General features: G+C 41.5%; 1 protein-coding gene across 2 annotated transcripts; it reads left to right on the forward strand.

The window, feature by feature from the left end:
- Nucleotides 1-224: 224 nt before the first annotated feature.
- On the forward strand, nt 225-17548 carry cenpf (centromere protein F). 2 transcript variants are annotated; one of them, XM_042073473.1, is made up of 20 exons: nt 225-308; nt 969-1167; nt 1656-1852; nt 2003-2115; nt 2235-2326; nt 2428-2653; nt 3742-3944; nt 4153-4278; nt 4394-4522; nt 4639-4761; nt 4944-5079; nt 6813-10183; nt 10404-12506; nt 12616-12759; nt 12920-13051; nt 13341-13502; nt 13802-13976; nt 14199-14648; nt 14913-15067; nt 17030-17548. In XM_042073473.1, exons 2-20 carry the CDS (start codon nt 1006-1008, stop codon nt 17222-17224), a joined length of 8394 nt encoding a protein of 2797 aa, XP_041929407.1. In that variant the 5' UTR covers nt 225-308; nt 969-1005; the 3' UTR covers nt 17225-17548. The 2 variants fall into 2 exon arrangements, with proteins under 2 accessions (XP_041929407.1, XP_041929408.1); XM_042073474.1 differs by having other exon boundaries at nt 14202-14648.
- Nucleotides 17549-17785: the final 237 nt, after the last annotated feature.

Genomic DNA, 17785 nt, shown 5'->3' on the forward strand with positions numbered 1-17785 from the left:
ATTACTTAAAACAGGCGCACATTGTAAATGCGCACAAACCGTTGCGGACTATGGAGGAGAATGACAAGAGGCCAAACGTTTAGAAAGACCGCGATGGGTGGGGTGAGATTTAAATGTTTTGTCCAATCAAAATAGAGATTTTGATGACGTCATTGACACATCCAATAAGAACAGTGCTTTTAAAAAATAAGCACCAATCACAGGACTGGATTGTGTCTCACGACAAAAAGAACATTTTTTGAAATGTGTGTACTGAATCGTTTATTTCAGTCACACATGGATTTAGATTTAGACTGCTTTCAAACAAGGTAGGATGTTGTGCGCTTTTAAAATCCTAGCGTGAGGCCAACGCAAGCAAATACGTATATTTTATGAATACATTATTCTTGCTAGCGAGCTTGTTGTGTTGTTTTCTGTTTGTGGTGGTGTCTGCTATGATATGAATATTATATTTAAAAGTAGCTGTAGGATTGCTATCGCTAACGTTAGCAAGCTGTCGCTACATAAAGATAACTTGCTTTGCCTTCAATTATGTGCAACTACTTTGATCAGTTAACGTTAAGACAACCATAAGTTAACGTTGCAAATTGCTCTTAAACTTAAACCATGCTATGTCTAGTCGTGTTGATATCCTTGTATCAAATCGCTTTCGGCTAAGGTTATGTCAGTCGATGTCGTATTGCCATAAGTTTATCAGTTTTCGTTTGTGTCTAGCTGATCTTTGAACAGAGAGGGTTGAAGGTTCTTTGTGTGTGTAGCTTTACAAGAGGGGTAACGTTAAATTTGTTGTACGGTCCAGTGCCGAAAAGACCACATTGTTAATGGTATTTTACTTTGTTGACAGTAAAACGTCCATTGGGAAATCATATTTTTTGATAGTAATGTTAGAACTTAATAAAAACTAATCAAATGTTCATGGGTGTTTACATAGCTTGAATTGGTGTGATGTTTTACTTGTTCGTCTGCAGACTATGCTGGTGTAAGTAGAGTATAATTTTAATCAAAATGAGCTGGGCTGTGGAAGAGTGGAAGGATGGTCTTTCTGGAAAAGCCCTTCAGAAGATACAAGAATTTGAGAGCCAGCTGGACAAACTAAAGAAGGAACGACAACAGAAACAGTTCCAGTTGGAATCATTAGAAGCAGCCCTTCAGAAACAGAAGCAGAAGGTTGGTACACTCTCTTGTCATTACGGATAAGGTGCTGTAAGCGATACCATGCGTTTTTTAGGCTAAAACATTTTATGTCACTTACTGCAAATATCACCTAACCAACCGCTAGCTGTCTGTGTCCTGAATACACTGTAAAAAACCGCGATCTCTGTGGACAGCCCAGGCACCAGAAACGGCAATAAAAACAACCTGGGCAAACATAGCCCATAAAAACATAACAAACTTTTGCCACAGTAAAGGTGGTGATACAATGGTTAACTTGTTTGTTATTGTAGTCAGGCAATGTCGTTGGGGAATTTCTCACTGATATTTAGCAACACAATTTTATCTGGAGAATTTTGAATAATCAGAAATAAACAATTGTCCCATCAGAATATTAGGAGTGTGAGGTATCATTCCACAGCAGCATTGCTCAAAAAGTTGCCCCAGCTTGATACCTTTGCAAGATGTCTGAGTCCCAACCTGTTTTCTTTTGTGTACATTAGTTTGACTCTGAAAAAAGTGAAGCCGCTGCTACCAAGAGGGAGAATCAGTCATTAGTTGAGTCATGTGACAACCTGGAGAAGGCCAGGCTGAAACTTAGCCATGATTTCCAAGTCAAGGAGCAGCAGGTGAATTTCCTGGAAGGTCAGCTGAACACCAGCAAGAAACAAATTGAAAGACTGGAACAAGAGCTCAAAAAGTGAGTGAGCATGCAAGTGTTGTGTTAGTGTTTTACAATAATGTGTTTATTTCAAAATAATGATACTGACAATTACTAAAATGTACTTTGTTTCATATTTGTCAATGTACTATTTTCCTGAACATATGTATATGTGTGTTTGCTTTACAGGTACAAAAATGAACTGGATAGGTCTCAGAGCTCCAACAGCAGTGAGCTACAGCCATACAGTACTCCGCAGAAGACCTTTGTTGCCCCTGCTACTCCAAGCTATAGGCAACATGGTACAGTTCTATATCCTACTTAATGATGCCTTGCTTAGGTGCATGATCACATTACTAATGAGAGCAACATGGAATTGATTTGAAAAATTGGTCCTTTTGTGTTTGTATTTGCCTTACAGAGTCAAGGTTGGAGGAGCTTCAGGAAAAATACAGCCATGAAGTTGAGGAAAGGAAAAGACTAGAAGCTGAGCTCAAAGTCCTACAAGTCAAAGTAAGCCCCAAAGCGTATTTTCATTCTGAAGGGGTAAGCAATGGTCTCTATTGTTACCATGACTCATCTTGAATTGTTTCTTTTGTTTGTGCATCTTGAAGCTGCTGAACCAGTCGTCCGTCAGTCACAAGGACATTGCGCGGCAGCAGACTGGTTCCTCCATATTCCCATGGCAACAGGAGCAGACACCCTCCAAAAGGAGAAACGCCGTGACCAGCACGATGTGGAACGCAGAAGAAACCCCACTGCGGCAGAGCTCGTTTATGGCACAGGGAGACAGCACCGGAAACGTCCAGCAAGCGGAGCAGTTCAAGGCACTGAATCAAGGTTTGTATGTCTCCTAAAAGTATTTTATAATGTTGCCAAGAGTGTAATACATGTGTAGTATGCCCAAACATTTCATCAAAGTGTTTCCAAACAAATAATCCTGAAGCTCTGCAATCACTGAAACACAGCTGCTCTCATAAGTGATTTTATTTACAGAGGGCTTTGGAAATGTAAGATAAATAAAATACTTATTACTAATAATTACTAAATACTAATACCAATACCAAAGAACATTTGAGTGTCATAAACACACTGCCCTGTGCATGTAGGTTAAACATGTGCAAGAAGGTAAAAATAAGTAAAAGTTAACAAAACAAAAAGAAACCGTTTGCAGCAAGGGGAGTAAGTTGAAGTAGTCAAAGCCAGAACACAGTACTTCATATTTTGCCTAGTTGAATGGGAGAGTACATCATATTAACATTTATGTGTAAGATGGCTGTGAATTATGCTGGTTGTGTTTTTTATATATATATATATATATATATACTGTGCCTGCATGGTTTTCTCGATTGGTGAACATGGAGTTTGTTAATCCCTTTTGCCCTACTTGTGCCTTGATCTGAGTATCAAACGTTTTATCCTAGTGACACTTTATATAGAGAGTGCTGTAACTTCCATGGCCTCTCCTTTTGATAACTTAAAGGGACACCAGGCAACGTTTTCGTGTTAATTACTCATCTTCGTGAGTCAGTATATGGTTAAATGACTCATTACAGGGCGAATGAAGACTCGCCCGCCCCTACTGCCTGTAGGAAAAATATCCCGCTTGCAAGTTCAGTGTATCGTACCCGCCGACCGAAGCAGGATCAGTTTACATCCTGCATCCACAGCACAGAGGCAGGCTAACGAAGCGCTAGCGATTGTTGCAAACGTGTGTGTATAATGGCAGAGCCGGCGAAGAAGACACAAAAACCCTTGACGGAAGATTCAAAGAAAAGGAAAAGAGCTTCAGACCGAGCGAGGGGGAGTTTCGTAGAGAAAAAGCATCAGTCTTGCCTGGTGTCCCTTTAAATATGATATTGTGCATGTTCATTGTATGACTAGAAATGTTCATATTTATGTAAACATGTTTATATAATTTTTCATAGATCTTAAAATTAAGGTCACGGAGCTGGAGCACCGTCTTCAGGCACAGGAGAAGGACATCAAGAATCAGATGAATAAGTTTAATGAGACCCAAAGTCAGCTGGACAAGGCTAAAAAGGACCTTGCCGAGAAGGAGAGGGCTCTGACTAAGTCAAAGGATGACTTGGCTAAAATGACAACACAACATGAGCAGGCTGTGGCAAAGGTAAGAGTAGCAAATACATCTTCACTGTAAATGTAATTAATATTTGTATTATATTATTTTTCATTTGACCATTTTTCCAAATATACACTGACTATTCAAAATGAATGCTTATTATTGCACTGAATATTATTGTATAGGCCTGTACATGGTCTAAATAACACTGAATGATTTAAAGAAATTCACTCTGTGTTGTGTATGTTCATTTTAGTGTACATCAGTGGAACAGAAATTGAAGCAGGTGACTGAAGAGATGAACTGCCAAAGGCACAACTCTGATAGCACACGGCGGACCCTGGAGCAGAAGATCAAAGACCAGGAGAAAGAGTCGCAAAAAGTAAATGGCTTAATTATTACAAAATTATGGGTAATAGTTTTTGGTTTTCTTGCATGTGAAATGTCTTGGATTATGCATATTTTAAGTGGTTTCTCTTCTCATTTCCCTTTGACAGGAACTTGCTCACCTGCAAAACTCCCATCAAGCTTTGGATCAGCAGTTCAATCAAACAAAAACTAAAATGAGCCAGGAGATCCAGCAAGCGAAGAAAGAATGCAACATGTTGCAATCGGAAGTTGATAAGGTACTAAACTAACTAACTTTGATCTCCAGATGAAAATGTAACCTAAAGCCTGACATATCCTCACAGTGAATTGCTTATGCTCTGACATCCAAACTTAACATGTTTCTTTTCTAAAGGTAACTGCACTGAAGAATCGCTTGGAGAAAGATCTGGAAGAACTAAAACAGAGGCTCTTCAAATCTGAGCAGGGACTCCAGGCTAGTCAAACAAAGGAAATGGAGTTTAAGAAGAAATGTGATGTACGTATTTATCCCGCTTGTTTAATTATTTTCATCCATTATTGTTTATCCAATGCATTTTCTTTGAATGGATGAAAGCAAATACCCATGGTTGTGGTGTCTAATTCTTTATCTTACTTCTATCTCTATCTATCTATCTATCTATCTATCTATCTATCTATCAATCTATCTTTCCTTCATAGGAGATGCAGAGAGAGCACAACAACCTTAGCAGTCAACTGCAACAAGGAACCAAAAGACTGAATCAGCTTGAAGAAGAACGTAAAAGTAGTGAACAGAGCCTTAAGCAGAGCCGTAATTTGGTGGAAGACTTAAAAGGTAGGGTGTGTCTGGGTGGGTGGGTCTGTTAATGTTCATAATCAGATTGTACAAATTAAATTGTCATTGTAGAGCTGGTAATTTACAATTGCAGTTAATTTGCAAAAACAAGCTCCAACTCTCATTTTTACAAAAACAAGAAAAAAAAGTATTTTTAATGTATATTTCAGGTAATCTAATCAAACCAAACTTTTGATTAAGTAAAAATGAATCACAACAGCTGAAATGGCACTTTTTCCCCCCCAAATGAACTTGATATTTAGTTATGGTAATATGACTTTTCTTTTCTCTCTCTCCCTTGTATTTTGTTGAATTACTTGAGGTAGATTCACACTTTGTCACTGAACCTTTTCACAAGTTGACCTGGTCCCAGTCTACTTAAACCCTTAGAACCCGATTGACGCAAAGTGCGTCAAAAAACACACCCTTTCTTCTCTGTTACCTTTCTGCTCTGCAACTGTTCACCGAGATGAAACCTTTATAGCATGACAGAGAAGAAGTGGGGCTTTCCAACGAGACCACGCACTTGTCTGTACGATCAAGTATGAAAATTTTAAAAAATCCTGAAATTAAATCAAATAGCATCATATTTACAGTCTATACTTCTCTGCATTCACCTGCGCACCCATTACTCTCATTTGAATTACTCGCGAACCTGTGATCGCATAGATATGGCAAGCATATCAGATGAAAGAGGAGACACAGGGCTATCCATTGGTACCTTGTATATTGATCCTTCTGGCTTATAAAAACAGACAAAGTGACCGGCAAAATATTAACGTCATGTACACAAACCAACGCTGCACACCCATTACTCTCGTTTTAATTACTCACGGACCCGTGATCGGATAGATATGCCACGCATGTCAGATGAAAGAGGAGACACAGAGCTATCATTTGATACCAAGTACATCCTTCTGGGTTATAAAACAGACGAAAGAACAGCAAAATAATAACTTCATATAGCTGGACTTACCCCACGTTTTTGTCTTTTTGTGGCAAAGCATGTTTATAATCCAACGCTATCGTGTGTTTCTCTACGGCAAAGCATGTTCGTAATCCGGTTTTGAGATCCTAGCAAATTCCTGCATGGCATCCAATTCAAGGCTCACATTGCATCCCAATTTGTTGAACAAAGAAACACCTTTTTTGCCTTTACTTTGTTCATGGCAATGCAGTAAAAAGTTGAGAATCATTATGGCACACATGCTAACACGCAAACTTGGGTCAAGTCAGATCAGTTTATGTCATAGATATGGAGCGCAGAAAGGTCATTTTTCATCACTAAATAAAATTATTTCCTTAAATCACACACCACATATTTCTGTAAATTTCTCAGCCCCAGAGTATCCCTCCAACATGGCATATTATATTGCCCGATTCAGGACAGGGTGCCCTACACACACATGAAATGCATTCTTTAAAAATCAAAATAAAATCAATGCTAAACTCAAGGCAGATCTGGATAGCCTAGACTCTGCTGAAAAAAAACAATATATAATATGTGTGTGTGGCACTCACAATGACCAGAATAAATCCTTATGAATAAAGGTAGTGAAAATGCCCTAAAAACAGCTTAGGGCTCTAAGGGTTAATTCCACCAGCAGTGTGTGTGTGTGTGTGTGTGTGTATGTATGAAAAAGAAATAAATAAATTGTACAGAAAATGTTGAGATGAATAGTTACTAAATGTATTGAAATTAACCTGTCCAACCCCATTTTTTTGTTCCATAGCCAAAACTGAAGCTCAGACTGAAGAACTGAAAGCCCTTAACAAAAAACTAGAGTGTCAAAGCCAGTCCAGTTCTCAAGACCTTGACAACCTTAAAAAATCTCTCAGTGCTCTGGAGGCAAAGGACAAGTCATGTCAAGAAGACTTAAACAAACAAAAGTTAGAAGTTGAGCAGCTACAGAATAAACTTCAGGGACTAGAGAGAGAGAAGCATGATCTTCAAATGACCACAGAAGCAAAGCAAAATAAAATTGAGGAGGTCAAGCGGGAATATGAAAAGATCGTAGAGTGGAAAAATGAAAAGGGTAATTTGATTGAAAATGTAGAATCAGATCGTAACACGATGCAGAGCAAAATTGATGAATTGGAAAAAACCTCAATGACATTGGATGGTGCAAACAAATGTCTCCAGCAGAAACTCCAAGATCTAGACAGAGAGAAGCAGAATCAGATTGACTCCCTCAAAGGTGAGCTTCTCAACAAGTGCATGGAACTTGAAGAGAAGAGTTGCAAGTATGATGAAATGGTTCAGAAATACAACGAGGCTGGTCAGAAGCATGCTAAGGAAGCTGAGAATACTATGGTGCAGATAAAAATGCTCCAGGACCAAGTGAAGGATCTGGAAATGAAACTTCAAGTGGAGAATAACAAGACTGAGAGGATGGAACAGTCTTATAGTGAACTGCTGGCACAGTATGAAAGTGCCTGTGATTTGGCCAAATCTAAAGACTCAATCATCGAGCTTAATCAAAATGAAATTGCCCACCTCCAGGAGAATGCATCACATTCAAATGCTGAGCAGGAGCAGCTATTAGCAAGGTTTGAGGAGGAAAAGAGCACTCTGATGAAGGAGTGTGAGGAGAACCTGGTTGCAAAAGCCAATGAAGCAGAGCAAGCTAAGCTGAACTTGCTGAAATGTGAACAGGACATTCTGTTGTTGCAGGATCAAGTCACCTCACTTGAATCTGCACTGAAATTCCAGAAAGGGTTGAGCACAGAATTGCAGTCAAAACATGCAGATCTTCTTAAAGTAAACAAAGATCTTACACAGAAGATTTCTGAAGCTGAAAAGAGGGAGGAAGAGCTTTTGAATGAGGTGAAAGCCCTGACTGAGCAGATGAAGTCCCTTAGTGCCCTCCAAGATCAATGCACTGAATTTGCTGCTGCTGCAGAAGAAAGCAAACTAGCATTAGAGAATCTACAAGAAACCCACAAACAAACTGTAGAGGAATTACAGACTCAAAAGACAACAATGGAGAAATTTGAAATTCAAATCAGTGTGGTGGAAAATGACATATCCAATCTAGAGCGAGAAAAGGCTGAGTTGATAGAGAACTTCAAAAGAGCAGAAACAGAAAAGGATGATCTGTCCGCAATGTACCAGACCATGTCAGAAGTTCACAATGCTGTTTGCAAGGAAAAAGAAGATCTACAGAATCGTATTTCAGAAATATCAGCTGAGCTTACAGAGAAAGTAGGAGTGCTTGAGACTCTAAAAATTGACCTTCAGGCTTCAAATTTGTTCTGTGTTGAGCTGAAGAGCAATGTTGAATCCCTTCAAAAACAGCATGATACTGTTGTAGATCTAAATTCAAATTTGGAGAAGAGTTTGGAAGAGAAAATTGACAGGATTGGATCACTGGAGGCAGAAATTAAAGAACGCTCTGAAAAGTTCACAGAAGCAGCTGAAACTCATGTTGCTGAATTGGAAAAACAGCTTCAAAAACACAAGAATTTGAAGGAACAACTGCATGTTGTTAAGACTCAGCTCCAGGAAAAATGCCACGAGGCTGCAGAAGTTGAGAACAAAATTACCAGTTTGCTATCTGAGATGTCCAGGCTGAAGGAGGATCTTGCAGTAAGTAACTCCAAGCTCAAGGAAGTCAGTGAGGCCAATGTTCAGATCAGTCAGGAGATGTCAAGTTGTAAACAGTCTGAACAGGAACTGCTCCAGTCACATGCACAAGAACTGGAGACATTGAGAGTGTCTTTGGATACAGCTAAGAGTAACGAAGAAAGCAAACATTTTGAGATTCAGAAACTTAAAGACCAGTTGCGCGAGGCAGATATGGAAAGTTCTAAGGCATCTGATGCACTGAAAGAGAAGAACATAAGTATGAACAAAATCAAAGTCCAGCTTGAAATGCTCCAGATGGACTTGGAGGATAACGAGGCCTGCATTACTTCCTTTGACTCCCAGATTGAGGAGCTTAAAGGCAGTGTTGGTGTTCTTGAGGAAAAGCTTGACAAAAGTGAAGCTCAAAGATCCAACCTGGAAGTGGCACTGGACAGTGCTCAAGAGCAGCTATCAACAAAAACCACTGAGATCTTACAATTGACTGCAAGCTTGGAAGATATCCACAAACAGCAACACAATAATTCAGTCTTGACCTCTGAATTACAGTCTTTGCAAATCGCAAATGAAAATCTCAAAATGGCCTTGGAGGCAGAAGTATGTAAACACACAAATATTGAGACAATCCATAACAGTCTGACTGAACAAAAACACAAAGTAGAAAAAGATCTGCTGGAACTTCAAAAGGACTACCAGAATGCTCTTGAGGAGTTAGATTCATTAAAGCAGAAGAATGACTGTCTTCAAGAAGTTATCCAAAATCTTACAGATGAATCACAGACCCTCAAAACAGCCCAAGAGCAAGCAAGGCAACAGATGGAGAACACAGTGGTGAAAAATAAAGAGTTTCAAGAAGAGCACACAAAACTCTCCCAACAGCTTGTCATTTTGCAGAAGGAGCAATCTCTTTTCAGTGACCAGTACAACCAGCTGCAGTCTCAAGTGGTAGAACAGAAGTCACTTATTGAACAGCTTAGAGAGAATAAGAACCAAGATCGGTCACTGAATTCTGACGATGCAATCCAACAGCAGTATGCTGAGGAAGAAAACAATGTGGCCCAGCAATCTGAGAATTTGGAGACCAGCATTCCTATTGAGGACAGTTTCCCCACACTGATCAGTTCAACTCATGAGAATTCAGAAACTGAATCTAAAGCTCTTGAAAGATCTGAGTCAGGGAGTGAAGAGGATGGTCATAGACCAGTTGAAGAACAGTTGCAGCTAAAGTCACGAGAGCTAGAGGAACTCTCCAATGCCTTTGAAGAAGCTGTCCGAACCCTTGAGGAACAAAGAGAGGTTCAGCTGGAACAGCTCAGATGTCAGCATACTGCTGAACTAAAGAACTTGGAACAAAAAATGGACAGTGTCAAGCTTGACCTGGAGGCAAAACTTGTAGACGAAAGGCAGCACACTGAGATGTTGTCCTCACAGCTAGAGGTGGCCAGACAACAAATGGAAGAACTAAACCTCGCCTCACAGTCTCTGCTTCCAGATGACCACCAGGGCAATGTCTCACAGGTAAGCCACATGTGGCCCTTTTCCACTATGGTTATGCTAAATATCATAGTGGTGTGCCGTGAGACTTTTGTCATAGTAAATGGTGTGCTGTAAGAGAAAAAAGTTTGTTAAACACTGGGTTAGATATGTTGGTCTGTAAATTCTACATGGAATTTGTATGCATTTTATTCATCAATTTGTTTTTTTAATCAATTTTATCTGTTAAATTCTTTCATTACAGACAGCCACAGCAGATTCCTCTCCAGCAGAGATGAAAGAGGAATGTCCTAAGGAGGAAGAGTTTGATGATGGTGAATTCTTTGATGCCCCAGGTTCTCTGGATGAATCCACCACTCCAGAGACAGTGAATGATGATGCTGGAAAACCCTTGACTGACTACGTTTCAGATAACCCTAAAGAACAAGAAATCTCACCGATGGAACTACAGGCAAATCAGGACACAATTAAAAGGCAAGAGGGCAATCTGCAGGAGCTGCACGCTCAATATGAACTTTTAACCACTGAGATGGCTATGCGAAAAGATTTGTGTAAGGAGATGGAGAACAAAGTCCATGAATTGGCTAAGGAGAATTCAGAATCCCTTGATAAGTTGGCCTCTGTCATTGGGGAGAAACAGGTGCTTAAGTCTCAGGTTGAGGCAATGACTGAAGAGATCAGCTCGTTGACGCTGCAGCTACAAACCTCAAATTCTCAACTCTCAGATGTACTTGAGATGCTGGAGAACTTAGAACACGCTAAAGGTGGCTGGGATGAGAAATTCCTCCAGATTGAGAGTGAACTGAAAAGAACCAGATCGGAGAAGGCCAACTTGGAGAAACACATTTTGTCCATGGAGGTTGATCTTGAGAGCATGCAGGAGCAGATGCAGAAGTTAGAGACTGAACTTGAGTTGAGCAGAAAAGCTAACATTTCTCTTGAACAAGAACTGAATAAAGCAGTGACTGAAAGAGGGCAGCTGAAGCAAGAGCTCTTTTCATGTTCAGAGGAGAGGGAGAGTGAAAGTCAGTCCCTAATGAAGTTGAAGGAAAAGGCTGACATTTTGGAAAAGAACAATCTTGATGCAAGAGAATTGATAAAAATACTTGAAGAGGACATTCATACAGGAAAGAAACAGTTAGAGGAGGCTTCCAACAAAATTGATATCCTTGTCAAAGAAAAAGAACAATTGTTAGAAGAAGTGCAGTTAATAGAGCAAAATATTGCAACCCTCAAAGAAGAGAAAACTGAAATGGTTACAGAATTTAGGCAGCTAAAAGATGGAGAGAACACTGTTCTTAGAGAAACTGAGAGCATGGTATCAAAAATTGATTACTTGCAGGAACAGAACGCCAAACTTTCTCAGTCACTCGAGTCTTCCCTCTTGGAGAAAGGGGAGATTGCCTCACGATTGAACTCCACTCAAGAAGAGGTGGCCCAAATGAGAACTGGAATTGAGAAACTGAAGGTTCGCATCGAGTCGGATGAACGGAAGAAGAACCACATGAGTCAGCTCCTGAAAGCTGCCCAGAGGAAGGCTGACACACTGCAGGACAACATTGAAAAGCTTGAGAGAGAAAGTGAGATTTCTGAACAGAACCTTGAGGAAGCAGTCCTGCAGGCAGAAACTGCTAAAGCAGAACTTGAAGAGCTTGAAGCTGAGAAGGCAGCTCTTTCTGTGAAAATCGATGAAATGGCCAAGGAACTGAGCAACCTTCAAGAAGAGAAGGACAGACTTGAAAAGGAGCTCCTCCAAAGAATTGAAGAAATGAAGGCTTCCATGCAGGAAGTGTCCCAGAAGCTTGTTAGTGCTGAACAAGCCAATAAAGATGCAGAGGTCAACCAGGAGACTGTTGTTGGTGAGCTCCAGTCCAGACTTGGTGCCACTGAGGGCGAACTTCAGACCTGCAGAAATGAGCTTGAAACCACACAGCTCAAAGAACAAGATGCAACCCGTCAACTTTTGTCTTTACAAACAGCAAACGAGGAACTTGAGCAGAGACTTCAGAATGCTGAAGAGCTACAGGCCAGCCTACAGTCAGTGAACCAATCTCTCCAGAATGATTTGGCATTCAGACAACAGGAGATTAGCGAGAGGGAAGAGGAGAAAGAAAAGCTGAGCTCTCAACTTGCTGAGTTGCGGGGGCTGGTGGATGAGCGGCTACAGTGGGAAGAAGCAAGGGAGCATCTGAAGGCTGTCGCCGTAGAGTGGGAGGAGAAGGTACAGGCGGAGTCCGCTAAAAACGAAACGCTGCGGATCAATGCTACTTCCCTCCAAAGCAATGTTGAGCAACTGGAAACCCAACTAGAAGCTGCAAAGGTGATGAATACAGAGCTCACTGAAAAGGTGTGTATGACAGAAAATGTACAAGTACTTCTCAAAATTCACTTTACTTGTCATAAGTTTTCATATGCTTCATATTTTCTAAAGTGCTTATTTGTATGTTGCTTTTTAGATGAATGCATTACAAGAAAGCAACTTGAATCTTCAGAACCAACTTGAGAATGCAGGCAGTGCAGCGAAAGATGTTTTTCAGCAAAACCTAAACTCACTCAACATTCAACTTCAAGAGAGTCAGAAGGAAGCACTGAACTATAAAGTAAGAATTTAAATGCTTTCTTTTTAGGGTCTTGCTGTGTGTTTACATCTGTTCTGTGTTGTTGGTTTTCCCAATTGATTTGCCTTTCAGAAGTAATTTGTGTGTTACTGCAGTGTTTGTCTTGCTCCATTTATATAGAACTTGTTTTGCCTTTGTTCAGCTATCCTTAGAAACATTGGCAGGGGAGAAGGAGGAACTGGCAAAAAACCTGGCGGGAATACAGCAAACTCTTGTTGAAATGAAGGAGCGGCAAATCAGACAGGAAGATGCCCTGAAACAGGCTCAGCAACAGGCAAGTGACCAAGTGTTGTTGCTTTTTAATTTTTTGCATTTTACACATCAGTTTTTAGGCATGCAATTCCCTCTCCATTTTTTTTTTCCAACAAAAAATCTACATACATGTACAATATATGTAATGTGCAATATATTTGTTCTGTATGATTCACTTTTCATCCTCATGTGTTTAGCCTGTTTTGCATTTCCATTGTCAAATGTATTTGCCATTAATTGTTACCATGTACAAGACTAAACTCCTGTTTCGATCAATGGCATTTGATCTGAACTTGAACTGTCTCGTGCAGCACGTGGAGGAGCTGAGGGCCGCGAGGGAGGAGATGGCGGCAGCCGAGAGCAAGGCCACAGAGCTCTTATCTGACACCAGCAGCCTGCGGGCCAGGGAGCAGGAGCTGACATCTGCCCTAGCAGCGCTGCAGAGTCAACATGACCTGTGCAAACCCACCCAGGTGAGCCCAGCCACCTCATACCAGAGAAAGCCTGGTGACCTATAGTGTGTGTGTGTGTGTGTGTGGCTATCCTTAAGTTGCACTTTTAGTTGATTTGATTAGCAGAGTATAAATATGAATTGTAATTATTCAATTAAACATCTCCATATCTTCAAATACTGCATTCTATATGTGAATAGAAGAGAATAATCAAGTGATGCTTTAATGAAAGTGTGTGGGTGGTTAGATTGTTTTGCATTTATCCGGTCCTTCTGCCAGTCATTAAGTTCACATAGTGCATTTATGCTACTTTTTGATAGGATGAGCTGAACTCAAAAATAGCTAAGCTGTCCAATGAGAGGGACGGCATCCTCAGCAAGATGAACCTGTGGATGAAGTCGTGCAAGCAGCTTGAGAGCGAGAAGCAAGCCCTGGTGGAGGAGAACCAGAGACAGGGAGACGTCATCACAGGCCTGAAGGGCTCACCGAAACAAGGTAGAGCCCGATGAAATATCAAGACAGCTATAGTAGATGGGTCGTGCTTTTATCAGAAAGATGAATGAAGAAATGTATTCCTGTAGATATACTGACCCCCAGTATTAACTTCAGGGCTGCAGACATTTTGCAAAATGTATGTATAAAGTGTGATTTATAATTGGGAAATTATGGTAAATTAAATGAAAGCTTCAGTTTGCAATCTGTTTCTGATTATTTTAGTAGTTGACAGTGACTGCAGTGATGAAGACCTGAAGGCTGAGCTGGACGAGCTGAAGGAGGCTCTGGAGGAGAAGACCAAGGAGGCAGACGAGAGCATGGACCGCTACTGCAGCCTGATGGTCAAAGTGCACAAGCTGGAGGAGGCCAATGAAAGCCTCCAGAACAAGCTCAAGCAGCTCACCAGCAAGGCCAGGAAGTCTACATCAGCCAGTGCCACCCAATCAGAAGCCAGTAAGAGCAGCGACACAGAGAACACCATGCCCACTGGCAGAAAGGACCCGGATGGACAAGCCTCGGCCAAGAGGCCCAGGGCGCTGGCCGAAACCCCGATCAAGGCCCAGGAGGCCCTGGAGAATCTCGCCAAGAGACTGAGGGCAGGAGTGACACCCCAGCCTCGCCTGGAGGAGGAGCCATTTAGCCCTGAGGGACTGCCCGACCGTGTAATGAAAGGTGCCGGAATTTAAACTGATCTGGAGCAACACTGTTGTGGCATCAGGTCACATTCTTTTGAAATGCGGCTCAAAAATACCTTCCATTACAGCTTAATCCATATTGTGATATTGTGAAGGATGAAAGATTGCATCAGTACTTAAGAATCCTGCTGTTTATTCAGGAAAAAAGTTGCTCTTTGAACAGTTGTGTGTCTTAAATATATATTGTTGTTGTTGTTGTCCCTGTTCCTCTCGCTCACTGTCTGTTGTTGTGACTACTCAGGCTTTGCTGACATCCCCAAGGGTGAGATGAGTCCCTTCATCATGCGCCGGACAGCAGTGCAGAGGTGCAGCCCGCGGCTGGCTGCCCGGAGGTCTCCGGCCGACCCCTCCACATGTGGCCCAAAACAGCCAGCAGAGGACAGCAGTTTACAAGAAGTGAGTCTTGCATGTGTCTCACACACACACACACACACACACACACACACACACACACACACACACACACACACACACACACACACACACACACACAGAGTCTCTCTCTCTCAACAAGAGCCTGACCACCGCGGCTTTGCATTTCGCTCTGGCTTTTAAAGCCTCATCATCGCAGTCATAGCACGTTCACAATTGTGTGAAAGCCTCTAATTCTACACTGTTAACTCCCGTAAGAAGAGCGTGTCTTTTTATTTACAGATCAATAAGATCCATTTGATGCGCATAATTTGTCGATTTGAGCCATCCTCACGCACGCACACTCGCATTCTTGTCAGTGCCAGGAGCAGCACCTCTTGATGTGTTAGATAGTCGTGGGGTTAGCACGATGTCATTGCTAAGGAGAGCATTTTCTGTGTTGCTTTGGGAGACCAAAGGGGGGTGAGTCTTAGCTTCTCCTTCGTAGCTCTCGTTAGGTCATCTTAACCTGGGTCACTCTACCTTTAGCTATCCCTCCGACTCAGGGACTCATGATGGAGATGGACTTAAGGGAGGCTGAAGTCAGTTCATAAGAAGCTTGCCAGTATCAGGCTGACCTAGGTTTATTTCTTTATACGTGTGAGTTTTTCATTGAAGTCACGCTCCTATGAATCTCTTTTTTTTTTTTTTTTCGAACCAGAGGAGATGGATGGAAAGAAAATTAGGCTCTTTCTTTTTTTCATTATGTGGGAAAACGTTGTGTCTTAGATGGGATGCTTCAGGTCTGAATAGAATGTATTGCTCTCTCTCTCTCTCCTCTCACTCACTCACACATACTCTCACACACTCACACACACATACACTCATACTCATACACCATACACGCCTTTTTGAAATACCTGCAATTTGGAACATGATGGGGAGTTAACTCTGGAGGGAAAGTTATTTCTGTCCCTCCCTTTTCTGTAGGTCTCTTTCACACCTTCCCCACTTGACCCAAGCTGTTTTTCTCAAACATTTTGGTGGTTTTGTTTTTCTTTTCTTTTCTTTTTTTTTTTAAGGGACCTAGTACAAGGGAACATCCATTGTAGAGCTTCAGTGTGGTGGAAATCGAAAAGTAAACCAGTACGAGTTCCCCCCCTTTCACACGTGTTGACACAGAGAATAACTTAATCTCTTTGGGGTTTATGGCTTTCTGGGAAAGCATTGCTCAACGAGGCTGCTTAGATTAGATGGGGTCTCTGGCTCTCACCCTTTCTGCTCCCCCACTCCATCCCCACCCCTTAATTGACCGGGGTCCACCAGGACCGTGTGTTAGCCAGGGGTGCTGTGTCGGCCCAAGTTCAGGCTTATCCATCAGGTTCGGTGAGGGCACAGTGGGTCAGGTTCATTCAGGCAGATGAGGCTCCTGGCTGTTTGGGTCAGAACCAATTTCAGACTTCTCTGCTGACGACCCCGGAACGTGCCAATTCCAGGAATCATTCAAGCGTTGCTAAGCTCCAGTCCCATTCTTCTCTAAGTGAATTTCCCATCGCTGAGTGGCACTCCATTCATAAAATGACTTCCTGCTTCATCTGGTTCATTCGAGTCTGAGTCATTGGTGATGGTTACAGAATGGTTATGGTTTCAATATAGCTTCTGGAAAGTTGACACAGATATAGATAAGTTATAAAGAAGTGACCAAAAAGATGTGTTATTGAAATATTATTGTATCTGATTTTAAAGTGCACATTGACTCAAGACTACAGAAGAGTGTACATACACTTAACGTTTTCCTACTTGAAAAATGGTGAATCGCCACAATGTAAACATCGCTAACACACACTTCCCTCCTCTACCTCCTTTCTACCACTTTTTCCTACTACCACACTAGTTTCAATGTTTTTCTTCATTTTGTAAGTGGCTTTGGATAAAATGTCTGCTAAATGGAAAAAAATGTAAATGGGTTTACAGGGTAACTTCACCATTTTTTCTTCATCTCTTCAGACTGGAGGCGTCTCCAGCATCCTGTCCTCAGTGACGAACAGTCCCAGGCCCAGGGGACCGGAGAGCCCTGTGGTCAGCGCAGACCAGAAGAAGACCAGACGCTCCAGCAGCTCCCGCAGAGCCTCCAGCCAGCACAGCGAACACCGACCACCAGCCACCTCTGCCAGGCAGGATGAGAACTGCCACGTGCAGTAATGTGCTGATCGCTGATCTTTTGTACATGGGTGTGTGTTGGTCACATTCATATCATACTTTAACTCATCTCATTCACTCAAGTTTTTACACTCCATGATAAGGTTTATAATTACTCACCCTTGTTGATCTTTCACCTTTCAGTAAAAATGTATGTGTTTGTCCGTCCTTTCTAAACCTGTTGATGTTACAAACATTGACTAGATGAACATAATTATTAGACACTGCTTTGTACAGATAGATGATGCTCTAATTAAATTTTGTAGATTTGTTCAATTTTGTACATCTTTTTTTTTTAAGTAAACATGTTAATGATTTTCATCAAAATAGTTTCCTGTTGTCTTTAGGGTTTTAATGGTTAATGTCACAGGCACTTATAGTTCATAAAGCACTAGTCCGTTCCAACCCTGCCCTCTCATAGTGGTATCTCATAGGCTGGTCTATCTCCCTTAAAGGGACACCAGGCAAGCCTGATGCTTTTTCTCTACGAAACTCCCCCTCGCTCGGTCTGAAGCTCTTTTCCTTTTCTTTGCGTTTTCCGTCAAGGGTTTTCACTGCTTCTTC

Source organism: Alosa sapidissima, chromosome 19 (assembly GCF_018492685.1).
Source record: "Alosa sapidissima isolate fAloSap1 chromosome 19, fAloSap1.pri, whole genome shotgun sequence".
Lineage (NCBI taxonomy): Eukaryota > Metazoa > Chordata > Actinopteri > Clupeiformes > Clupeidae > Alosa > Alosa sapidissima.

Coding starts and splice junctions, on each gene's coding strand:
- cenpf (XM_042073473.1), top strand. CDS start 1,006: ATGAGCTGGGCTGTGGAAGAGTGGAAGGATGGTCTTTCTGGAAAAGCC. Junction 1,853..2,002: donor CTGGAACAAGAGCTCAAAAA/GTGAGTGAGCAT, acceptor TTTGCTTTACAG/GTACAAAAATGAACTGGATA. Junction 10,184..10,403: donor ACCAGGGCAATGTCTCACAG/GTAAGCCACATG, acceptor CTTTCATTACAG/ACAGCCACAGCAGATTCCTC.